Source organism: Vombatus ursinus, unplaced genomic scaffold, assembly GCF_900497805.2.
Source record: "Vombatus ursinus unplaced genomic scaffold, bare-nosed wombat genome assembly UNPS02015255.1, whole genome shotgun sequence".
Lineage (NCBI taxonomy): Eukaryota > Metazoa > Chordata > Mammalia > Diprotodontia > Vombatidae > Vombatus > Vombatus ursinus.
Window position 1 is genome coordinate 39,880,054 of NW_020955033.1, and position 26,502 is coordinate 39,906,555.

Sequence of the window (26,502 nt, forward strand, 5' to 3'; positions counted from 1 at the left end):
TTGCCAAGAAAACCCCAAATGGGGTCACAAAGAGTCAGACACAACAGAAACGACTGAACAACAAATTGATATTTAATGTTTGCAAAGTCTTTTACACGAATTATTCTGTTTGAGCCTTCCAATAACTCGGTAAGGTGAATACTGAAGATATTACGCATTTTAAAGATGAGGAGGTTGAGACTTTGGAAATTAAATAATTCATTCAGAGTTATAAATGGTCAGGAATGGGAATAGAATGAAGGTCTTACTTGATTCCAAGCACTTATCCCACATCATCACTGCCTGGCTCAGATAACTTCTCTTCTTTCAAATTATTAGCAGATTATAACATGGTGAGCTGAGGATGTTTATATGGAGGTGGTTTCCAAGATTCTAAAAGGGGAAAATATTAAAAAGTAGCAGTGAAGTGTTTGGGCACCCTTCCCACAATACCCTGCAGTGTTGTTAGGGGCTTGCACATATATAAAGATCTTCAGGGTTTGTTTATATGAAAAACCAACATTTGGTTTTCTTTGCAGATTTCCAACAGTGGCAGTTAGCATTGGATTTGCTGTTAATCGAGAGGTATATTATGTGTATGTGTGTGTGTCTGTTGTATGTGTACAGAATGTGTTCTGTAAGTGGGTAACCTGGAGTTCGCTCAGAATCATCCAACAGTATAAAAGACAGCAGTAGTTATGTCTGTATCTGCTTGTTTAATCATCCTTCCTTGAAAGCTTTGTGTAGTTACAACCTCAGGACCCTGGCTCCACTCTTCCCATAGGGATGTTCAGTGTTGATGACTAAATCCAAGCATATGTCTCTCTAATGTGCAAATAAAACCCAGCACAGCAAACAAATCTAAACCTGTTGGAGTCAGGATGGGAGGGAGTGGGGGGTGGGGAGGGTAGGTGTGGCTTTTCAGTTTGCTTTTCATTCCCACTGGCTAGCTTCTGTTTTTACTTGGGTTATATGGTGGCACCATTAGGAAAATGATATTTATGAGGCCAGTAAAAAGAAACTCACGATTGGCTTGCAGCAAACAGAAAAATTTACATTAATTATTCAGTCAGTGTAGATTATAGGCCTGGGCACTGTACTAATCAGTGAAGATACAAAGACATATGAAACAGTTGCTGTCCTCAAGGACTTTACATTGTATTGGGAAAGACATAGACTTGTATATGTATATGTACACATCTAAATATATATATACATATGTTCATATATAAAAAATAAATACAATGTAATTTGGAAGAATAAGACACTAGTAGCTAGAGAGATCAGAAAAGGTTTTGTGTAGAAGGTGGTAGATCTGCATTTCTCGGTAATTTATATTTATATAGTGCTTTATATGCAAGTTATCTGATCTTCACAACAAACTTATGAAATGTAGAATGACAGTAAAAACCATAGTATATAATTATTGTATATTTAATGAGAAAATTGAATCAATGGAGACCTTGAGACTAATAGAAAGCTAGGTGGCATAGTGGATTGAATGTGAAAATGTAGTTAGGAAAACCTGAGTTCAAATCCAGCCACAGGCACTTAATAGTTGTGTGACCCTGGGCAAGACCTCTGTCTGCCTCAATTGCCTCATCTTTAAAATAGTAATAGTAATAGCATCTACATAATAGGGTTATCGTAAGGATAAATCAAGAGATCTATAAAGCACTTTGCAAACCATGAAGTGCTATATATATACTAGCTATTATCATCATTATCACTGCTATAGATTTTCCCCTTCCTGGCTTCCCTTGTCTTCTCATATACAAGTTTTATTATCCCATTTTAAAGATGAGGAAACTAAAGCTTAGAAAAGATAAAGTACTTGGCCAATATCACAAACCATAAAGAATAATAACAATACTAATCCCTACAAATATAGGCCAATTACTTGTTTGTATATGTTACACAATGCATACTATCACTTAAAAAAAATCTGTAGGTTAAGAAAAATATATATATTGACCAAGAAACAAAAAAAGCTGTACCAAAAAGTCCCAGAACTGTAAAGAATAACATATAATTAATCTAGTAATTATTGAGCAAGCCACCTGAAAGCACCATAATATTTATTCTTTATAGATTATTACAAAGCCTTTGACTCAATTCTACACTCATGGTTTATTCATGCACTGCAAAAATATAAAATAGAACTTACTGCACTGAGGATGTTTGTTGTCCCTATGAAAAAAATGTTTTTCATTTAAAACACACCACCAACACACAACTGATATAAAATATGGCATCTTTCAGAGAAACAGTTGAGTCGCTTATGGTTCTAACTAATCTTAAGCCCATTATTATGATATTATTACTATTCCTAAAGTATGGCTTCTAAGTTAAAGAGGGAGTCATAACATTCCAAAAGATCTTTTCTTAAAAAAAAATTATTTTATAGAAAGAGGTAGCTTTGGCTTCAGAGACAAGAAGACCTGGGTTCCAGTCCTACTTCTGACACATACTGTCAGTATAATCCTGAACAAGTCACTTAACCTTTCAATGTTCTAGGCAACTCCTTAAGACAATAAGTTGCAGAAAATGTGCTTACCTGCATTGGTAGAGGAAGTTTCCTTATCCTGGAATTTGCTATAACAGTGAAACAGGATCAGTCCCTATCCCTGGCTTTTACTTTTCTATCACATGCATTTTCCCACATAGGAAGTTCTACCTCCTTCTTCTCAGAAAGCTATGCCTTAAAACAAAGGATAAAAAAGAGGAAAAAAAGAAACCCGTTCAACAAAACTAACCAACTTTACATAAGACTAACATTATCTTCAGTGTTCCACATCCATGGTCCCAAAGGGAGTCCCTGACAAAGAAGGGAGTGAGGTGCTTTCTCATGTCTCTTCTTTGGCATTAAGCCTGGTCACCATAATTTCTCAGCGTTCAGTATCAATCGTTTTGTCATTGTTCTTTCTAGTTTGTAGTCATGTAAATTGTTTTCCTGATTCTGTTTGCTTTGCTTTGCATCGATTTATATGTCTTCCCATATGTCTTTGTATTCATCACATTCAACTTTTTTTTTTACAACAATGTTCCATTACAACTTGTTTAGCCGGTCCTCAATCAATGAGAATCTTCTGTGTTTCTAGTTCTTTGTTACAACAAAAATAGCTATAAATAAAGGCCTTTCCTCTGTCATCGACCTACTTGAGATGTATGCCTAACAGTGGAATCTTTGAATCAAAGGACATGGAGATTTTACTCATTTTCTTTGCATAACTCCAAATTGCTTTTCAGAATGGTTGGACCAATTCTCAGGGTTCCTGTCAGCACATTAGTATTTCCCCGTTGACTGCTCCCATAATTTGTCATCTTTGCCAATTTCCTGAATGAATGAATCCTCAGGGTTGTTTGGATTTGCACTTCTTTTATTATTAATGATTCAGAGCATTCTTTCATATGGTTGTTAATCATCACATCAAAACATCTTATTAGTCTCTTGACGTATATAGATGCCCTAAAGTTATGTGACTCTAGTGAAAAATAATTTAGACAGCTTCTCCATTTTGTGAAATATTTCTCCAATGACTTAAAATATCTGTTTTGACTTGATAAATATAAAGTTCTTAATGTACACTAAAAACAAATACTGAATTCTTGGAGCTTGACTTTGGAGGTTAAATTGAACCAAAGGATGAAGGTGATACTTAAAAACACCGTGGTCTCCTCCACCAGGTAAGACAAATAGAGTATCACATCATCAAGGAAAAGCAGTGGCTATCTATATCAAGAGACTTAGTACCATCATAAAATCAAAACTTAATGGAAAGAACATATTTAATATAATTAATATCTACATGATTCTAGTCTGGGTATGTATTTTTTGGAACTTCAAAATGGACTATAATAGATTTGGAAAGTATACTATCAAAACCCCTTACAATATTAACAAAACAAAGGACACATCAACTTAAGATGTCTAAGGTAGAGGATTGAAAGATGTTCTCAAAGTGTATGACAATTTAAAAGCTTAAGGAAATAATATTGGAACAATCATGTCATTAATCAATAGTAGATGCTATTGATTAGCTATTTCACAGGTTTAGATGCAAGCATGGAATCAAAAAGTTTGCCATGGGGCAAAATCCAAATGAACTCAACCATGAACTCCATAAGATATTTCAACAAAAAAGGGTTGAACAAATAACTAAGTCATATGAATTTGTTTATAGACATGAAGGGATTTATGATAGTAATTTAGGACCAGGTCATTACTACCAACAGTTATAGATATATCCTTAAGGAATCTGAATTTATTGTGAAATACCGATTATACAAAGAAATCATAACCATAAAAATTATACCACAGGTAGCAGAAATTTAGCACCTACTTATTCTTAGCAAAACATGGTCTTGTGGGCTTCAGTTACATATAGAAACTCATTCTTTCATGGAATGAAAGATGACAAGTCCCAATACTGCAAATACAGACCTTAAAATTACTTTGAAAATTCAACAACTAAACTATACTGGAATCATTGCCCACGATCACTCAAATACAGCATTGACACATAAAAATATAAAAGCATTGTTTCTAATTGATATAGCTATATCATAATTCATAATCTCCAAACTACATAGAATGAAAAACTTTCAAAATATAGACACAACTTTTTAAGGTATATCAGGAATTGATTCAAATTTATAAGAATAAAAGCCATTCCCCAATTGATTAATGGTCAAAGAATATGAACAGTCACTTTTCAGAGGAAGAAATCCAAGCTATCAATAGTCACATGAGAAAATGCTCTAAATCACTGACAATCACATGATTGCAAATTAAAACAACTCTGAAGTTCCATGTCATACCCATCAGATTGACAAAGTTGACAAAGAAGAAAAATGACAAATGCTGATGTGGCTATGGAAAAGCAAGTACTTTAATGCACTTTTGGTGGAACTATGAACTGGTATAGACATTCTAAAAAGCAATTTAGAACTATGCCCCAAATATAATTAAACTGTGCTAACCAGAAATACTACCACCTGATCTAAACCCTCAAGAGATCAAAGAAATAGGAAAAGAAACTATATGTATAAATATATTTACAGCAACTCTTTTTATGATAGCATAGAATTAGAATCTAAAGAGCACAAATTGGGAAATGGCTAAATAAGTATAGTATATGAATATAATGGAATGCTGTTATGCCATAAGAAATGATGAAAGAGATGGTTTCAGAGAAACCTGGGGAGACTTGTATGAACTAATTCAGCTAAGGGAGCAATTTATATAACAACAACATTATTGTAAAGACAAACAACTTTGAACTCTGACTTTTTAACTGATCAATGTAATGACCAACCACAATTCCAGAGGACTTATGATCAAGCATGCTACCTATTTCCTGTCAAAGAGGTGATGTAGTCAGAATGCAGATTGAGTCATTTTTTTGAACATGGCCAAGGAGTGAATTTTTTTTTGCTTGACTATATTTACACACACACACACACACACACACATACATTTGTAATATGGGTTTTGTTTTCTTGGGGGAGGGAGAAGTAGGTAGATTTTCATTGATTTAAAAGATAGCTTAAAATATAGAGACCTAGCAGAAGAAATCAAGGTAAATAGAAAGAATATTATAATAGTATATTTTGGAAGGGAAAACACACATACCAATCATATTCCTGAATATAAATTGCAGTAATTCACCCACAAAATGGAAGAAGGTGGCAGAATGGCTTAGAAAGCAGAATACAATAATATGTTTGTAAAAGTACACCTGAAACTTTAAAAATTCATATGGAGTTAAAATGAGCGACTGAAGTAGAATCTATTATGCTTCATGTAAACCCCCCCCCCCAAAAAAAAGACCATAAGTGGTAACCATGTTCTCAGGAAAGGCAACAATAAAAATAGACATGGTTAAAAGAGATAGGCAGAGGAATTACGGTATGTTTACAGGAACAAAAGATAAATGAAATTATATCAATACTGAATTAAAATGCAAGAAATGGTTTGGTATCTAAATATATAAAGGTTAGTTGAACTATAGAGAGAAATATGCAGTAAAACAAATAATTATAGAGGATGCTTAATATGCCACTTTCAGATTTAGATGAATATAACAAAAAGATAATAAAGAAGTTAAAGCTCTGAATAAAATTTTAGAAAAATACGTGTAATAAACTTCTGATAACTTCTGAATGGGAAATATAAAGTACATATACTTCCTAAACTTTTCATAGCACTTCACAAAAATCAGCAATGTACAAGGTTATTTAAAAAGTCATGAATAATTGCAGAAAAGTAGATATTTTTTACTAATCACAATGCAATAAAAACTATAATCAAAAATGGTCATTTGAAGACTTATGCAGACCAAATAATATGATCCTAAACAACTCTCCAGTGAACTGAAAGAACAGTGATTTCTAAGCCCCATGGAAGAGAAATTACACTTGATTTTCTTTACTTTAGAGGGTGGAATGAAAAGCAATGGTTGGCAATCACAAAGAGGTCGATTTAGACCTAATCTAAGGGGAGATTTAACAATCTTTAAGTGGAATTAGTCTGGCACTGGAGACAGTGTTTCCTCCCTTACTTGAGGTCTTTAAGTAGCATACAAAAGATTGATAACCTCTTGAAATACATGTTCTGAAGCACTTTTTCTTAATCTGGGATCCATGAAGTTATTTTTGAAAAATAGTTTGGTAACTATATTTCAATAAAATTGGTTTTCTTTATAATCCTATGTATTTTATCTTATGAATTTAAAAACATTTCTGTGACGCGGTCCATCAGCTTCATTAGATTGCCTAAAAAGTCCATGACACATAAAAAGAGGTTAAGAACCTCTGATGTCTTTGTAATGCAGATATATTCAAGAATGGGCTAGATGAGATGGCCTCTGTGACCCCTTCTAATTCTGAGTCTGTGAATCAGTGTAGGATACAGGAGAAATGTCAGAGAGGAAAGAGGAAAATCAGGAGACAGCAGTGTCATGAAAAGCTGAGAAGAGATAATAGCCAGAGTTTCAAAAAAGAGGTCAAGGAGGATGAGGGGGGAGGAAAAAGCCATGCTGATTTTGAGGAAGTCAATAAAAATGAAACCCAGGAAAAACATGCTAATGATGATGCATGTCTTTCCTTTAAGTGTTTGTGTCATTTGTGAATTCTTGAGAGAGAGAGAGAAAGAGAAGAAGCGAGAGAGAGAGTAAAACTTGAAGCTCATGTTCTAATGGGAAAGACAACACAGATAGAAGGTTTCATCTGCAAGTCAAATGAAAAATCCCATGATCCTTAGGGTGTTGTGGCAATGTGGATATTAATGCCTCTTCTTTAATGTTATTTTTGCTGATGAAATGTTATCAGTTTCTGACATTGAACCATTTGACAATGCCATGGACTTTGGTAGCAAGAACTTTCTTTTCTGGATCTTCAGTAGCTGTGGCTGTAGCACATACAGGAGCAGTTGCCTGGCTATATCTCTAAAGGGACTGCTTCCCAGGATGATGTCTGATTGCACTGGGGTGAAAGCATTGCTACTTCCCAAGAGCTAACGATTAAGATGAGTAGAAGTAGGGATAGATACAGGACACATTTCATTGGTACAGGGAACTCCCAGATGAGGAAATTTCTTCAATCAATGTAGATTAACACTTTCTCTGTAAGTCAAATCCTTTGAGTTGTCTGGGACCCTGAGAGGTTAAATGCCTTGCTGAGGATCACACAGCCAGTCTGTATCAGAAGCACAACTTGAGCATAGGTCTTTCTGGCTCTGAGGTTGGCTCTCTGTTCACTATGCCATGCTGTCAAGATAAGAAAGAATGTTAATATTGAAATAGAAAAAAAAAAGAATTGATTATTTGTGTTTAAAATATTATACTTGACACAACAGTATAGTGTGCAATTTCAATAAATAAAATGAAGTATAACATACTATACACCCATAGGAAAGATACTGAGTCAGCCAGATCTTGTCATCAGAAGATGCCTTACTGTGATGTAATTTAAGTGTTACAGGAGCAGCAGGGGCATCTAGGTGCCACAGTGGATAGGGCACCAGGCCTGAAGTCAAGAAAACCCAAGTTCAGATCTACCCTCAGACACTTACTAGCTGTGTGACCCTGCATAAGTCACTTAACTCTATTTGCCTCAGTTTCCTTATCAGTAAAATGAGCTCTAGAAGGAAATGGCAAACCACTCTAGTATCTCTGCCAAGAAAACCCCAAGTGGTGTCACAGAGAGTCAGACATGACTGAAAAATGACTGAGCAACAAGTAGCAGTGAAAATACCTTAGGCTTGACAATTTTGCAGGGTCTTTTCACAGCTGTTTCTCAGAGCTGATTGATGCCTTCTTAATATTCTGAGTGACTTTTTGAAAGCAATTGTTATAGATTTCCACAAGAAGTCCCACATGAAACCTTCTACAGTGCTGAGGTGTTGTAGTGAACTTTCCCTTGTCCTCCCTACCCATAAAGGGATTATCTGGTTCACGCTTAGACTCCAGATCACAAGACTAGGCCCTCCCCTCTGATCCAGAGAAAGGCTGGAATTGGAACCAAGTGCCAAAAGTCTCTCAAGAGGCCAAATCAATTCTAGGCCTAATCTGTGTATGTGAGTCTGCTGTGGTACAAAACTGAGAGTTAGCTTACATTTACCACTCTTGGGGTCAGGCCAGATCTACTCGAGACTGAATACCACGAATCAACCATAGAATGAAAGTGACTCCCTGTGGATATCGTAGACCAAGACTTGAACAGAATAAGTATTTGTTTTAGTATGGACTCATTCCAAACTGGGCAAAACCAGAAGGGTTTCTGAGGTTTGTTGGCCTCTCACCAGGTATTAGACTTATACATTTCCATATTTGTTTTTAGGGTGTGACAGACTTTCCTGCCTTCCTTTACACCTGCCTTACCACTGCCCTCTACCTAGAAAACAAAGGGGGAAATGTGTCCAAAGCATGTTGACATAAAACAACTTTATCATTTTCTATTTCTTTTCAGGATATTAGGAGGTTTTTCTTGTGACTGGATTTTTAGCCTTTTGACCAGATGAGACATTTATATCTCCTCCTTACTTCTCCCTCCTTGTCCTCCTCCTTACTTCCCCCACCCAACACCTTCATAGGGCTGTCTTTGTACTTTGTGACTCTTTGTTGACATTTAAATAACATTTTCTATGTTATGGTTGGCGATAGGGGTACATTCTTCACACTTCAGCAATTCTAAGGGCATTTAGTCAGCAACTTTCTTTTTAACAGAAAAAAAAAATGAGACCTTTCTGAAGAATGAAAACTTTGCAAGAAATTTATTTACCAGTTATTGGTTATTTTGGTAGTTAATAGTAAACATTAAATGCCTACTTTGTGTCAGGCACTTTGCTAAGCACTGGGGATACAAAGAAAGGCAAAAGATAAGCCCTGCTCTCAAGGAACTCGTAGCCTAATAGATGATTAGACTAGAATTGGTCTAATTTTGTCTTTACAGAGCATCTTAAATGTGAACTTTATGCTTTTTTTTTTTTTTTTGGTAAGGCAGTTGGGGTTAAGTGACTTACCCAAGGTCACACAGCTAGTACGCGTCAAGTGTTTGGTCTGAGGCCAGATTTGAACTCAGGTCCTCCTGACTTCAGGGCCGGTGCTCTATCCACTGCGCCACCTAGCTGCCCCGAACTTTATGCTTTTTGAGAATCCCAAAAACTTGTCTCCATGACTCTCCTCTAATTTTTGAGTTCCTACTGAAATTTATGAAAGTCAACTTATATTTTATTTATCACAGTATTATTCCCAGCCATATCTTTGTAATCACCATCATTCATTTCCCACTTGTTCTGGTGAGATATAATTTTACTAACCTTCCTTTTTTTTCTTTTAAAAAAATTATAGCTTGAATTTGGAGTGATTTACCACTGCACTGAAGAACGATTATACACTGGCAGACGGGGTCAAGGGGCATTTTGTAACCAACAAAGACTTCGAGTATCCAGAGAGACAGGTTGGTGTGGGCTTTGTTCGTTGAGTTTGCATTTTGATTGAGGAAATGGGAAAGGAACATGCTTATTTTGACACCTCTCATAGAAAAGGGACTTCATTACAATGACTGAAATCTCTGCTATGGCTTGATGATTCAGCTCTTTTTCTGAACTGGTTTGTTTCCAACAAGCTGGTGATCAAGCCAGTTCTATATTTTAAAACAGAATTTTGCCAACCAGCCTTATGTAGATTCAAACTACTTTGATTTCTTTCAGACCCCTCTATGCCTTCTTCCATGTAGAAGCCTACTCCTATGACAAATAAATCTCATCAAAACAAATCAAAACATTGGCCATATCTGAGAATACACACTTGTTTCCATGTCTCTAATCTGTCACCTTGCTATCAAGAGATACCAGATTTATTTCATTATTGTTCATTTGACATCATGATTTTTGGCTGTCTGGTTTAGGTAGGGTTGGGAAGGAACAACTACTCATTAAGCACCTTCTATGTGCCAGGAACTGTTCAAAGTGGTTTACAAATATTATCTCATTTGATCCAAATTCTGAAGTCTTTCAGAGTAGTTGGAAATTTGCTTGTAATCCATTCTCCTGGTTCTGCTCACTTTCCTCTGTATTAGTTCATATAAATCTTTCCATATTTCTCTGAATCTGTCACATTCCTCATTTCTCATGCCACATAAAATTCCATTGTTTTCATATGCCACAATTTGTTTAGCCATGTCTCAGTTGACAGGTTTCTGTTTTGTTTCCAGTTCTTTGCCACATCAAAAAGCACTGCTGTAAATATGCCTGTATATTTAGAAGTCCTTTTCTCAGTCCTTAATTTCCTTGGGATACCTACTAAGTCTAATAGTATGTAGTAAAGTTTGGGGTAGAGTTCCAAATATTTTTTCCAGAAGAGCTGAACCAATTTACCATTCTAATAACAGTACACTGCTGGGGGGAGCATAAACATTTATTAAGCACCTACTATGTGCCAGGAATAAGCACTTTACAAATATTATCTCATTTGATCCTCACAGCAACCTTGTGAGGTGGGTGCTATTATGATCCCCATTTTACAGTTAAGGAAACAGAGACAGCCAGAGGTTACATGACTTGTCCAGGGTCACAGAACTGATAAATATCTGAGGCTAAATTTGAACTCAAGTCCAGTTCTCTATCCACTGAACAACCTAACTTCACTAACATGCCTATCCTGTCACTACTCCCTCCAATAATTGCCTGGTTCAATCTACTTTGAGCTCATAATCTCTCATCTTCAAGATTAAATAAAAATCTACACACCAATACTTATTTAGTTACTAGTGCTGTTGAGCAGAAGTCAGACTCTGCTTAAATCAACGCCTTGGTGGGAATGTCAGTGGCAGATGCCCATCATGAAAGTTTATTAGTGACAACTGCTCTTAATCTGAACAATTTGTGATGACTTACGCAAGGACTGATCAGAAACTTAGCTTTTTTCCCATAATTAATATGTTTTCTATGTAAAATATTTGAGCAAGGTTAGACTGCAAGCTTAAAGGATTGAACCATTTTAGGGGGTTTTAAACATTTTTTTAATCCTCATGTAGTCTATATAAGCTCTGAAGTATCCATTACCAGCTCCTCCTAACACTGTTGAGTCAGTTTCCCAGACCTAGGCTGCCAATCTCACTCTGTCTCTCTCTCTCTCTCTTTTTCTCTCTTTGTCTCTGTCTCTGTCTCTGCCTCTCTCTCTCTCTCTCTCTTCCCTCCCCTTACCAGTAAAGTCAGTTAGGGCTGGCAGACCCAGTTTCAGGCTTACCTATACCAATAAATATCCTAACTGCTATGTGTAATCAGTTTTGTCATTCCTGGTAAGGTTTGGGAAGGTTCCTACCCCCTCCAGGGAGAGGCTTGAAGAGTCCTGACATGCTCTGCAGATAGGAAGAGAGAAAGGTCAAGAGGATGGAGTCACTTCCTTTAAGGTCTTGTACATGGGTGGCTCTTCCTAGGGTAGTGGCCAATTATGAAACATCTACCTCCACTCAATGCCCTTATCAGGTACCAAAGAACCATCTGGGGTTCACTGTATCATCCTGAGGCGCCAGGTCTTTTAGCCCTGATTGAACACACATGGTACCCTGGAAAGACCCAAGACAGATGTGATGCCAGAAGGAACCCAACTCCAAGCATGCCCCATGGAGTTATTTTCCAGGGGTTCTTAACCTGGGATCCATGACCTTAAACATTTTTTTTCTAACTGGATTTCAACATAATCTATTTCTTTTGTTCCTGTGGCTGTTACTGTTTTTGAGATCGGGACCCTTTGTCTTACCCAGGTTGAGAGTGCAGTGACCACTCAGAGGCCTGATCCCAATACTGATTGGCGTGGAAGTTTTAACCTGTTCTGTTTTTCCTGAACTGGGCTCGTTCACCCATTCTTGAGCAGCATGTTTCCATCAGTTCCCAGGAGCTCACTATATTGATGCTGGACTTAGTGCAGACACCTGATGGATCAATTTTGATTCTACTGCAGGTCAGAATTCATGGACTCAAGCAATCCACTAGCCTCAGTCTCCCCAGCACTAGGGGACTACAGGTTGTGCCACAATGCTAACTGGTTTACTTTGTAATCCTATTTTTTGTGTGTGCATTTAAAAACATTATTCTGGGAGCAGCTATGTGGTGCAGTGGATAGAGCACCAGCCCTGGAGTCAGGAGGACCTGAGTTCAAATCTGGCCTCAGACACTTGACATTTACTAGCTGTGTGACCCTGGGCAAGTCACTTAACCCCATTGACTAGCCAAGGGGGGGAAAAATTATTCTGTGAAGGGCTCAATTGGCTTCACCAGATGGTCAAAGAGGTCCAAGACCCAAAAAAGAGTGAGGAACCTCTGCTCTAGCTGGAGTCCTTGAAGGAGCTGGGTCTTCTCATTACAGGGATTACATATAGAAACAAGCTTTCTCAGTTTCAGCAGTTCTGTTTCCATATCCCACTCCCATTTGCTTTTTTAACGATTCTCTCTCTTCCTCTTCAATATTCTTTTTCTCCATCTCCCATCCCGAGGCCAGAGGACAAAGGCATTTATCGTAATAGATGGTGCAGTGAATAGAGCACTGGGCATGCAGTCAGGAAGACCAGAGTTCAAATTCAGCTTCAGACATTTAATAGCTGGGTGACGCTGGGCAAGTCATTCAGTCTCTGTTTGCCTCAATTCCCTCAACTGTAAAATGGGAGTCATAGTAGTGCCTTGTTGTGAGGACCAAATGAGATAACATTTGTAAAATACTTAGCACAGTGCCTGGCACATAGTAGGTGCTCTATAAATGCTCTATCCCCTTATCATCTGAGGAAGCAGGAGGGCACTGTTTCTTTAGTCCTGTTGTTTTCCTAATCCTGCAGCCCCAAATGCCTACTAGAATTTCCAGGACCACCTTCCCAAGGAAGGTGTTTGGTTGCTCCAAGTGACCCCTTGGACTGCTGCTTTGAGGGTGGGGATCCAGAAACTTCCATTCTGCTACAGCCACATACGTACATTAAGGCAAATGCAATTCCTCAATCACTTTGGCACACAGACTTCCTGTTGTGTTCAGTTCTGTTTATACCACTAGCAGCCTACCATCACTGAATTTTGTGAGTAATACTTGGTGGGTAATTATCGTTCCCTGCAGGGAAGAATTTCTTACTTTCATGCCAGCCAGTAGCACTACGCCCTCACTTTCCTATACTACCCTGGGATTTGATTTACACTCCCCTTAGATGCCTGTTCCTTTTCCTCATTCTTCTCCACCCTGTTTTCTGTGGACCTAGCCCCTTCCTACCTTTCCAGGCTACCTGCTTGCTGTTCCTTAGACATAGGACTCCATCTCCTGACTCCAAATGTTTTCTCTAGCCATACCCTGTGCCTGGAATGCTCTCCTTCCTCATCTCTCCACCTCTTGGCTTCCTTCAAGTCTCAGCTAACATTGCACTTTCCACAAGAAGCCTTTCCCAGTCCTCTTTCACCTTACGGCCTTCCCTCAGAGCTTACCTTCAATTTACCCTGAATTTATCTTGTTTGAACATAGTTGTTTGCATGTTATCTCCCCCAATAGACTTTTTTTTTTTTGGTGAGGCAATCGGGGTTAAGTGACTTGCCCGAGGTCACAAAGCTAGTACGTGTCAAATGTTTGGTCTGAGGCTGGATTTAAACTCAGGTCCTCCTGACTTCAGGGCCGATGCTCTATCCACTGCGCCACCTAGCTGCCCCCTCCACCATTAGACTTTGAGTTTCTTGAGAGCAGGGACTGATTTTGCCTTTCTTGGAATCCCCAGACCTTAGCACAGTGTAGGGACATAATAAATGCTAGTTGAATGACTGACTAACCCAAGGGTGAGGAATCTGTGGCCTTCTAGGTCCTTGAGTGGGGCCTTTTGACTAAGTCCAAGTTTGACAGAACAAATCCTTTTATTAAAGGGATTTGTTCTATGAAGTTTGGATTCAGTCAAAGGGCCGCACTTGGCCTCCTGGACTAATCTGTATTTCATATCTTCTCTTCTCTGCCACCAAACACCCAGGACTCTTGTACTTGCCAACCCTCAAATCTAACATCTCTTGTATGCTTTATGCAACAACCATACCTTTCATTCTTGCCTTTCCCCACGTTAAAAATTCTGTTCCTTCAGGCATCTCAGCTAGATGTCAATGAAGCAAAATTATTGAGCTAATTCACACTAAAAGATGAATCACTGATCCTCTTCTCTTATAGATGACTCTGATAGAAAATTTGTTGTGTTTTATGTAATATTAGGAGGAATTTTTGGCAGGAAGCATTCTTTTCAATCATACCACTTAGCTTACTTCCCTTAAGTCTGCATGGCAAAGAAGGGAAAGTTTTTGATCTACATCTCCAGGAGTAACTCTGGAAGCCTGGAGGGAGGTGGGAGAAGTCAGTCTTTTCATCTTTCCTGCCTCTCATTAGCTTCCTTCCAGACCCAAGGGCTGGGATGCCCTGTCCAAGTGGTGTACTGGTAAGTAAACAAAAAACAACTGACTCATTTAAAAAAAAAAACTCAGGACAAATTTTAAAGTTCAGCTTGCATTATTAACATTTTTTCTATCATTTCCTTAAGTCTAGAAAATCAATAAAACAAAAAAAAAACAACTCCTGATTTGTAGTGTTTGCCTAGTTCTGAAATGTAAATGCTCACTGATTCCAGCACATCTCTGCTCTATCTAATCTCTATTTTCAATAAGGGACAAGAAGCAATTTCCACTATAGAGAGGAAGGAGCTGCCCTGTTGTAAACTGAATTAGACATGAGCCTCTCTCTTGTACTAGCTCTCAGTCCCTAGGAACAGTTGTAGGCATCAACTTCTTGATCTCCTATCTTCCCTTGTTCCCCTTGACATTGTACTGTCATGGTTCTTCTTCCACCTGTGTACCTACTCGCCCCCACTCCTCTCTTTTTCATTTGATCTACCCAAAAACCCTGGGAGGTAGGTGCTATTATTATCTTCCTTTTACAGTTGAGGAAACTGAGGCAGACAGATTAAGTAACTTGCCCAGAGTCACATAGCTAGTAAGTATCTGAGACTAGATTTGAATTCAGGACTTCCTGACTCAAGTATGGGATTAGGTAGTTTTACTTGATACAAGAAGTCAGAACTAGACTAGGAGCAAAAAATGGATATCATAAAGAGGCAGAATCCAGCTGATTCTATTAAAAAAAATAAACTTCCTAATAATTAGAAGTGTTTAAAAGTGGAATTGGCTGCCAATTGGAGACTTCCAGGAATTTGGATGACTTTATCAGGGATGTTGTAGAAAATTTCTGCTCAGATGCAGATTAGACGAAATGACCTCTGTGATCCCTTCTAACTCTGAGAGCCTAGGATTTTATATTAAAGCTTTTTAGTAGCTTAAAACTGCACTAAGATTTTGGGGACACCCTCTATTGTCTAATTTAACTTCAAAATATGTGACTTGACTTTTCCCTGATGAAGTTGTATCACTAATACTATGCATACACTTAGTCTAGGTTAATTTTGGGGCCACAAATGGAATGAGGGAAGATAGGGAAGAGAAAAATAGGTTTTCCTGATATAACTAAGCAAGAATTGAAAGAGATAGAGGAAGAAAAGGGGAAAAGGAGGTGTGTGTACATATGAAAGAGAGAGAGACAGAGGGACAGACTGACACTGAGGAACAATGAATTAAGCCGTCAATCATTAATGAGGAAAAGGGAAGATCATGGCAAATGCAAATTTCCCTCAGGGAGAAGGAAGCAGTGTGTAGGGGGGATGGGACCCCAGAATATGATGAATGCACCACAGCCACCAGGTTGTGTTGTATACCCAAGGCATTTTGGTTATTATCTGAAGTGATTTAGAGGTGGATAGGAAAGATACTAAGGGTTCTCTCTCTCTCTCTCTCTCAGTTGGGTGGAGGAAGAGGGCGGCCATGTACTTCCAGATACACTAATGTGGAGGACTTTTGGAAGTTGGGTGTAAGGTGGAGAGCATTTATTTGTAGAAGCATGATATTTCTACCAAGCATTGCACCTGTCCTAGCATAGCCCTGGTGTTCTGTTCCTGTCCCAAATGGGTTTTCAAGGCCAATCTCTCTATTTCCCCACCTTCCCCCTCAATCATTCTCCTAGGGCCATTAGCCTAGCTGTGTAGCTACAGTAATACCTGCCAAGGCATGAACTAAGATTTGTGGGTTAAAGATCATTTAGAATAGTTTGAGAAATGGGTCTAACTGGTGTACTGAGCCTCTGGCTAAAAGCATTACTGAAAGATGGACTTAGAACCATGCCCTTAAGGGGAAAACAAAATAACAAAAAACCATGAACTGAACAGTACCACAGGAAAGAGAGAAATGTGATTTGAAAGGAGGACTTTTTCTAAGAAAACATCAACACAGCTTCATACCTTGTGAGTGCAGGGTGAGGTGTCTATAAATGAACTGAGATGTTATCCAGATGGAGCATTGGGAGATTACGATCAGCACCTGGAATTAGTCTTTTCCATTGTCTGTTGTTGCAATGGCAGATTCAGCTACAAGGCTTCCTGGTGCTGGGTTTTTACAGAATATGGATCCCAGAAAAATTCTGGGTGTGTCTGGCATTGAATAACTCAGAGCCCTTGAAGGCAACTGGCATCCTGTGCAGGAGCAAGCATTTTATAGAAAAGCTTGAAGGTGAGAAAGTAGGAGTCCCAGAAATTCCAGAGGTAGCGAATTCCCAGGTGAGATACATTTTGAGAGGAAACTGTCTTCATATACTCAGTCTGCTTCCTTGTTAAATTGCTTTATAATGCTGAAATATAATTGAGTTCATTAAAATAAGTATAATTGCATCAATTTTTCATGGAGCAGCAAGTCTATTTTATTATAATCTAAGTACACACCTGGTTAGGCTACATTGTGCCTGAGCAATTAGGCCTGATAGGACATGCAATATGTGCTAAATTCCCTTGCTTTTGGGTGTAGGTATGAGAAATGCCAAGTACAAACTGCTTTTTAATCACTACAGAAACGTAACGTAGCAGAGTCTTAGGTGCCACCCACCTGCAATCTCTTTCATCAATCCATCTCTCTATCTTTGATTGCATCTGTAGCTTCTATTAAAGAGAGTGGATGTATCTAATCTGATTGTCTGTAGTCATTCCCTGTTCTGAAGGACAAATCTTAAATATACACCTTTGGAAACTTACTCTTTCAAAAATGGTCCCTTGCATTTGTTATATCTAATTACATTGAATAAAAAGCCTCGAGATATTTTTGTATTAGGACACAGACTGAAAAAGTGACTGTTCAGGAAAGAAAAATGCTGCATTCTCTATAAGAAACATTTCCACCTGCATGATGGTAGCACATAGAAAAAATCTTTGAAGGGTAGCTGTTTCCTCATTGTGAAGATAGGTCTGACGTGGGATTTGGGTGATGACTTTTGGAGTCATTTTTCTTCTAGATACCACAGGTTCATGAAGATAAAGAGAAAAAAAATGGTATCTAGGAGAAGGAGCATAGATGTGGAGCTAGAGGGGAAGTGTTTGTAGAGGCCACTTCATCCAGCCCCCTCATTTTGCAGCTGAGGAAATTAAGCCCCAGAAAGAAGAATTGACTTGTTCAGAGTCTCAGAAGGTGGGAAGTTCAGTCATTTTTTAGTTCACTGCCAAAGTTTGCAAGGTTTTTCACATTATTTATTAAATGAAGTAATAATAATAAGCTAATATTTTATAGTGCTATGTGCTAAGGACTTCACAATTATTATCTCATTTCATCCTTACAATAACCCTGGAAGGTAGGTGTTATTATTATCCCTAGGAAAAAGCATAGTAAAGCAGTTTCCCCTTGCAATCTAAAAAAAGAAAGCAGCCTTTGAAATAATTAATAATTATGAAGGCAGTAACTAAATTGACAAGGCGGCTTTTCCTTTTATCTCATTTATCTTCACTGTATCTCTGTTCTTAAGCAAAGCAATTAAGCATACATATTCTACGTGAAAATGAGTTCCTAGTTTTAAATTTCTCATTCTAGAATGAATGAGGCTTATTCTTCTGAAGAATAAGAGACTGAAAGTTCTGATAAACTGGTTAAGTTTGAGAAAGAAAAAAAGGCATTTCAGTTGGGAGAAATTGTCAAGATTCTCAATGATTTTTCTGCTTGATTGGGATTTTTTAAAAATAAGTTTTATTGATGTCATTTGTTTTTTCATCACTGTCATTTGTGGATATACCCCACTCCTACTCCAGAACTGAAACCTCTCTTGTGATAATAAACACTATCAACAAAACCTGATATAGTAACTACATCTGACAAAGTATGCAACCTTCTGACCTTGTAGTCCCCCACCTCTAACTAAAGGAGGACTGTATGGTTTCATTTTCTACGTGGTGGGATCATTATTAGTTTTTCAATCACATAGAGTTCCATTTCCTTTTTTTATGTTCTAATTATTATATATGTTATACTTCTAAATCTGCTCATTTTATTCTGCATCAGCTTGTCTAAATCTGGGTATGCTTTTTTTTATTATTATCATTATTATTATTACAGATCTCTCAAAGGCCTTGGTTTTAACAGAAATTGGTCCAAAGCGTGATCCTGATACTCTGAAATTGTTCTTCAGTAACATGGAGAGGTTACTCCATGCCAAAGCTCATGGGTATGAGTTTTCTATTCTAGGGTTGAACTTTTAATTCCCAGAATGCCCTATAATTGAGCAGAAAAGCACCAGTTGTCCAAACTTGCTAAACTCACCAGGGATTCCAATTGGGAAAACCACAAAGGGGCTATATCAGAATAATGCAGACCAGGCTGAAGCTTTAGGAGGCACTTTATCCCTAAAGATCGATAAGGTCAGGGATTACCTAGGCCACATCCAGCCAAGTGTCAGAAAGAAGACACATGTGATAATTTCTCTTCCTTTTTGGCCTAGATTTCCATAGTTTTATGAAATTAGGTGATTGTTGGAAATCACAGGATTTATTGCTAGACCTAAGATTTCATCAGACCATTAACCTAATGACCAATTAGGGAAAGTACTTTGAAGGCTGAGGGAGTTCTACACAGATGCCATTCTCCCTTCAAACCTCAAATTCTTCATAATAGTAACTGATATGTATGTAGCACTCAAAATTTGCAAAGCTCTTTACATATATTATCCCATTTGTAACCTGTGAAATAGATGCTGTGGGTGTTAGCCCCATTTTTAGATGAAGAGATAGGTTCAAAGAGGTAAAGTAATTTGCCCACTGGGTTGCACAGCTCATAAGTGCCAAAGGAAGGATTTGAAGTCATTCAATCAACAAGTATTTATTAAGTGCCTACATTGTACCAGGTTCTGTGCTGGACAATATACAACGTCAAAAATGAAACAGTCCCTGCCCTCAAGGAGCCCATATTCCATTGGAAAAGACAACAGACACACATAGAAGTCAATACAAAAATGCCTAGACCAAATCCGAGCTAATGTAGCAGGCCAGCAGTAGTAGCAGTTGGGAAGATCTGAAGCTGACTCTTACCCAGACCTAGCACCACATACCACACCACCACATTGCTGCCATGGCATAATCTAGGGCCTGTTAATAGAGAAATTATGACTCATTCTTAATTATTGGATGCATATTACAGGAAAACAGATGACATCTAATGAAATCAGGACACAAACTAGTCAAGAGAAAAAATCCAATTTGAAGCTTGTTACCATGGATTTTTTCGTGTGTGTGTGTGTGTGTGTGTGTGTGTGTGTGTGTGTGTGTGTTCTCCCAGAATTGCAAATAATTCTGTACCTCTTCTCATGATGATTCAGGGTACGTGTGATTGGAAGCTCTACCTTGGCTTTGTGCCTCCTAGCCTCTGGTGCAGCAGATGCATATTATCAATTTGGCTTGCATTGTTGGGATTTAGCGGCTGCCACTGTCATAATCAGGGAAGCAGGTGGTATTGTGATAGACACTTCAGGTGAGTGACTGTCCCCCTCTTTAGCTTTGTTTCACCTTTGTTACCTAGCAATCGAAGAAAATGTAAACAGGGTAAAGTAGTACCAGGTGGGGTGTTTCCTGTTTTCCTGATTGGAGTTCCATTCCAGGCAAGTGGGTTCTAACGCTGCCCTTTCCAACAAGGTGAAACCAAATAGGGGTAGCCAAAGCTACTGGTAATCATTACCAATAAGGAATGTAGTCATTACTAACAAGGTTTATGTTAAAACTCAAGCTGTCAGAAGATTTCCTCTTCCATTTTTTCCCTGGAGATAAAAATACATCATTTGAGACCCTATCAGACATATCCTTGTAGAGAAAGGAAATAGTCTCAGAGCTTTTAATCAGATCTGCCGTCTGACTATCCTTACAGATCCATTCCTGTGACGTGGCCATGATATATATACATATATATATATGTATACCAAGTGTGGCCAAAAGGCACACAGTATCCAAAGAAATCAGTAACATACCCTCCCCCTTAAAACACGCACACAACTACTCTACTAACCCTTCCACATCTGGGGGGGGGGTGTTCCTCCCCTCACCCTGCACTCTTAAAAATCTGGATAAAATTTTTTGGCCTATCTCTGATACTTCATTTTGCAGATGAGGAAACTGAAGCTCAAGAAGATTAAGAGCTTTTACCAAGATCGCATAGGTAGGAAGTATCAGAGATGGGGTTTGAACCCAGGCCCTCTGATTCACTCCAGAAATGCTAAAGCCCAGCAACTCTTACCTAATGGACAACTTCTAGATAATGATTAAAAAAAAAAGTAGAAGGATTAAGTATTAAGGAGTATATATCCATCATTTCCTTTATACACAACAGAAATGAAATAAAAGTGCACAGGTAAACATGAAGGTAGCCAAAAGTATCCTAGAAAATGTTTAACAAGCTCTCTGGAAAAAAAAAAAAGTACGTGACGCTGGAGGAAAAAATTCAGACTTCTTCTCTGGTATGAAGGGAGGGCCAAAAAATTTTATTCAGATGGTATATAAAGGAATGATGGATATATACTCCTTAATACTTAATCCTTCTACTTTTTTTTTTAATCCTCTCCATCTAGTTCTATAACCATGATTGTACATAATATGTTCAATGTGACACCAGGCATCTTCCAATTTCTTTCTTGCCTTCTTTTTTCCCCAGGGGGGCCTCTTGATCTCATGTCATGCAGAGTGGTTGCTGCAGGCACCAGAGAAATGGCTATGCTCATAGCTCAAGCAATACAGACTATTAACTATGGGCGTGATGATGAGAAATGACCAAAGGAAGGAAGTACTGCTGCATACAACCATGAGCCTGCCTTTCTGGAAATGTAGTACTTCAAGATGGCTTTCTGGGAGGATAGAAGACCTTTAACAGCTTGCTTTCAGTGTCCAATGTTTATTGTTCCTAACTACCCTCAGGGTGGGACTTGGGGGGTGGTTCAACTAAAGTGTGTGCCCTCCCTGCTTTAATCCACATATCTTTCACCAGGGTTTGGTGTTTGGTTTGTATACTGGTTGGTTTCTTTCTAAAAATACAATCACAGTTTAAAAGAAGTTCTGAATGTTGGGGTTGGGGAAGTAGGGGGAGCTGACAGTTAATTCTCCTGTGACATATGCAACAATAATTAAATTTCTATTTTTTTTTAATAATCCAGATCTCAGGTAATAAAGCATAGAACTGCAGATAAATCAGTTATGTTTGTGCCTAAAGTTCTCTGTTACATGGTACTTGAGAATACAATAAAACAAAATAATGGCACTATTCTTCTCTAACCATGTCACTATCATAGAAGCATTTTAGGTGCCTCCCAGAAGGACTGACAAAAATCTATTAATAGACACTCATGTATACCCTTTGGAAAGAGTTGTATATTAAAACTGTTAGCAGTATGCTGTGGATTAAGATACTTTCCCCTGCTTTGGGCCTCTTTTTTTAATCATCTATAAAAAAAATCACCTGTAGAGAAAGACTTCTTAACGTTTTTTGTGTCCCTTGACCCTTTTGGCAGTTTGGTGAAGCCTATGATCCCCTTCCAGAATGATGCTTTTAAATACATAAAATGTATAGGATAACACAGGAAACCAATTATAAAATACACATATCAAAATATTATAAAGAAAAACCAAGTTTCCAGACCCCGAGTTAAGAACCTGTGGACTAGAGGATCCCTAAAAGTCCCTTCTTTCTCTAAAATTCCATTATATTGTTTGGCTACTGTGAAAGCTTCCTTAATGGGGAATAAGGCTGGCACTTTAAAATATAAGTAGTATACATACAGGAATATCAAGTAACTCAAAATTAATCACTCGAAAGTGAGTTTGGGATGGGGTGGAGGAGTTGGGGGTAAGGGTTTGTCTCCATGATTCCTTTGCTCAGTTCATGGGACTTAGGAAAACCTTTTTTGGCAAGGGAGGGGCAGTAAGAGGTAAAGTTATCTTTAAGAAAGCAGAGTAAGCCAAATTAGGATATTAAAATAAATTTTGTCACCCTGGATGCCCAAGTACCTTAATTTTTTAAATTAAGAATAATGGGAGAAAGGAGTATGTGGATTTACCATGATTACCATGATTTACCACGATTACTATGCACATCTTAAACTTTCCCTTAAGGTTCTTTTTAGAATTTCAAATTTTTAGCTTCAGCTCCCAAAATATAAATAGCCTCAGTACTTGAATTTTTTTCTTTTAGTCTGCTGGTAGCTAAGGTTTTGTTTTTGTTTTTAACATTATTTCCTGCCTCTTTTTTCCCTCTATGCCAGAAAGGCACCCCTTTACCTTCTTACCATAAGTACTTACCTCCACTGTCTCTCAATTTCCCTTGACCGTTTGGGTGTCCTTGGAGGTAGACTTAGGAACTAAAACCAGATGTGTTCACATGGCTCCAGTCTGAAGGCCAATCAGCCATTTGGTGCCAATATGCATCTGAGTACTTGGAAAAAGGGAGGGCCAGGGCCCAGTTTGATGTCCTCTTTCCACAAGGCCATTTAGATTACTTAGTTGGCTAACTGATTCCCACAGAGAAGCTAGCCCAGGAAGGCTGGGTTTACACAGCAAAATGAAGTGTGAAATTGGTGCAGTTATCTGGATGATAGCATCAGGCAAAACAAAAGGGTGCTATTGAATCAAGAGAGAATGTTCAAACAATCAATAGTGATTGAGCAGTCTTACTTGCTACTTTCCTGTAGGAGAGAGGAACAGAAGTATTATATGAGACTCAGTCCCTGCCTCCAAGGAGCTTAAGATCTAGATCCTTTGAGGACTAGAGAAAAACTTCACAGAAGTGATAGGATTTCTAGGGTGTGAATAGAGAGGAGGGTAGCTGTGAAGAAGTGCTCCTAGGAGGTAAGGAAATTTCCTCAATTCAAGACCCAAGAAAACTAGTGAAAAGTGGGCTTGAATTTAGGATTTGGGAATTGTTCTTTCTTGGACTTTAACCACATAACTCTTTGCTATTTATACTGAGTACTTTTTATTTATACATAACAGATATTAAAGATAAGTTTGTGCTATAGAAGTCAGTGGTCAGTTTAAACCTTGAAAACTATGATTCCTTGCCAGATCCCCACTAGTGAATTCATTTTTGTTCCCAAGGAAGAGATCTGTAGAGCCAAGGAAGGAGGGAATGGGGAACGGAGAGGTCAGGACAAATCACATAGTAGGCTGCTGACATAGAGATGAACGAGGTAAAAGTGAAAAATCTGAGGCAGCTTTAAGCAGAAAAAGTAGTCACAAAACAGCACTATGCAACCTGAAGGAAGGAGATGGGTATACAGAATGGTCCCCTTGGTGAATGTGGAAAGATGTTATGGGCTAATAGTATAAAGATGAGCCACAGCAGTTTGGGAAACCAGCTAGTAGTCACATCTGCCCTCATTTGCTGCATCTTTGAGTCACTGCTCAGGTTCCAGGAGATCTGGGCCTTGTATCTCCATACCTGAAAGACTCGGAGGATTACTCTCTGAGCCAGTTCCACTCTAACCTGGAGCAGAGCTCAGCACCCACTCAAAATGAGGTCATACTCCTGCTATCCCAGCAGTTAAGCAGACAGCCAATGAGACAGTTCTATACTTGAATTTGAGAAATACTTGTATGAATTCTACACTCTGCTTGCTGTTGAGGCCTGCTTTATGGTAAGCCAGGTCTTGTCAAGTGTAGAAGCTGCTTGGGAATGGGGGTTGGAGAGAGATCATTCAGTGTTCCAGAATTTTAATGGCCTGATTTTAATTTTAATGGCCAACGGTCATCCCAATGGGCCCCACCTTTCCACGTAGGAGTTCACATCAGTCACATCTGGTGTAGGTTGAGGGGGTGGAGGGAAGGAAAGGTATTCAAAAGAAATAGAAAACATCCTATTGTAAGGGTGCTTCAAAAGGAAAATGGCTAATAAACCCAGGACTATTTCTTCTCTAATCCTTCTCTTCCAGCCAATAGTTGGGGATTAACACCACAAAAATATAAAAGATTTAATATTTTTGAGCAACATACAAGTGGATGAAGTTTAGTACAGTTTGAGCAGAGAGCACAAGTGTGCAAAGTCTTTGGGATTTGGTGAACTGTCAACCAAGTTTCGAAGAAGGCAAGAAACATTGGTGGAAAGAATTTTTTTGTAACCAGACCTGTGATATCATTGGCATAGGGGAACTCCTGAGAAGACTTTACCAATACAAAGCTGCTCCTGCTCTGCAGTTTAGTCAGAGAGTTGCCTGAGGCACTGAGTGACCTATTCAGGGTCACAAAACTAAGATGTGCTAGAGATAAGACTTGAACACAGGTCTCTCCCTAGGCCATGCTACCACTCTCCAGCTAGATTAAATGGCTCCCCAATTTTTCCTTTCTTTCCACTCCCATGACCTTTAACACCTCTTATACTATTAACTTCTTAATTGGTCTTGTTTCCATCACTGCTAATAAAATGATCTTCCTAAGGCACAGGTCTGACCATGTCACTCTCTTCCCCCAAAACCTTCGGTTATTCCCTATTACTTATCAAATGTAAACATCTTAATCTGACATTTAAGCTATTTCACAATCAGACACCAATCTGTCTCTGCAGCCTTATTTCACATTACATTACAGCCAAACTGGCCTCCTAGATTTTCCCCAAATACATATCATCTCCTGCTTTTGTAAATTCAAACAGACCCTTCCTCATGCCTAGGATACATTTCCTCCTCCTCCCAGCTTTCCAGAATCCTCATCTTCCAGTTCAGGCGCCCCCTTCTCCATTTATTATATACTATATACTCCATATACTATACTAAAAATAGTCTACTATAGTTAAGGTGGAGAGGCAAAGGGGAAGGTGGTGTGCTGGGGCTTGTCATCAGGAAGACATTTATTCGAATCCCATCACCCACGCTTACTGTGTGATCCAAGGATCACTCGCTTCTCTCTGGACCTCAGTTTCCTCATTCATAAAATGAAGGGATGAGACTGGATATTTCTAAGGTTTCTTCCAGCTCTAGTATTTCAACAATAACTAGTGTTCACCATGCTTTAAAGACCAGGTCTCCAAACAAGCCAACTCTGTGAATAGCAATATTGTCTTATTTTCACTTTTAAATAAACTTGAATGTCAAAATACCTATAATTGAAAGAAGCAATGGTCAATTTTGTCTATTTAAAGCATATATTCCATCTCTTTATTTTCCCCACTCCTTCCAAAATGCTTAGTGGTAAGAGTAAATCCTGGCCAGAATTAATGCTAATAACTTGCCTTTGGGTGCTGGTGATATGGAGAGGGCACTCGGTGGGATAAACAAAGATTTTCATTCTCATTCTGGTTCTGCCCCTCATTAGAATGGTGTGGCCTTAGACATTTGTCTTCATCTCCTCGTTCTCAGCTTTGTCATCTTTAAAATGAGGAAACTGGACTAGCTGATGTCTGAGGCTTATGCCAGCTCTGACACTCTCTACTTCTCGGTGAAACTCTGCTTATCACTCTTTCACGGAGGTTTGTATGGAAATCATAGAATCCCTGACCCTAAAGGTGCATGGCTCCTCAAAAGGTCATTAGGTCCAACCCCCTGCCTTTTAGCACAGTTTGCTTCAGATTGGCGCTGTTACAGTGAATCAAACTTTTAAATTAATTTCCTCTTTCTTAAGATGCTAATTCTATCATTCTAAAGATTA

At 38.5% G+C, this 26,502-nt stretch overlaps 1 protein-coding gene across 1 annotated transcript in view; it reads left to right on the top strand.

The window, feature by feature from the left end:
* LOC114031928 (inositol monophosphatase 2) overlaps window positions 1-25,920 on the top strand; it is a 77,021-nt gene extending 51,101 nt beyond the window's left edge. The window contains exons 4-8 of the mRNA XM_027847143.1: window positions 519-564; window positions 9,831-9,939; window positions 18,953-19,061; window positions 20,208-20,359; window positions 21,530-25,920. Of these exons, the coding sequence (XP_027702944.1) occupies window positions 519-564; window positions 9,831-9,939; window positions 18,953-19,061; window positions 20,208-20,359; window positions 21,530-21,645 (532 nt within the window). The 3' untranslated portion in view covers window positions 21,646-25,920. The remainder of the gene's footprint in view (window positions 1-518; window positions 565-9,830; window positions 9,940-18,952; window positions 19,062-20,207; window positions 20,360-21,529) is intronic.
* Window positions 25,921-26,502: the final 582 nt, after the last annotated feature.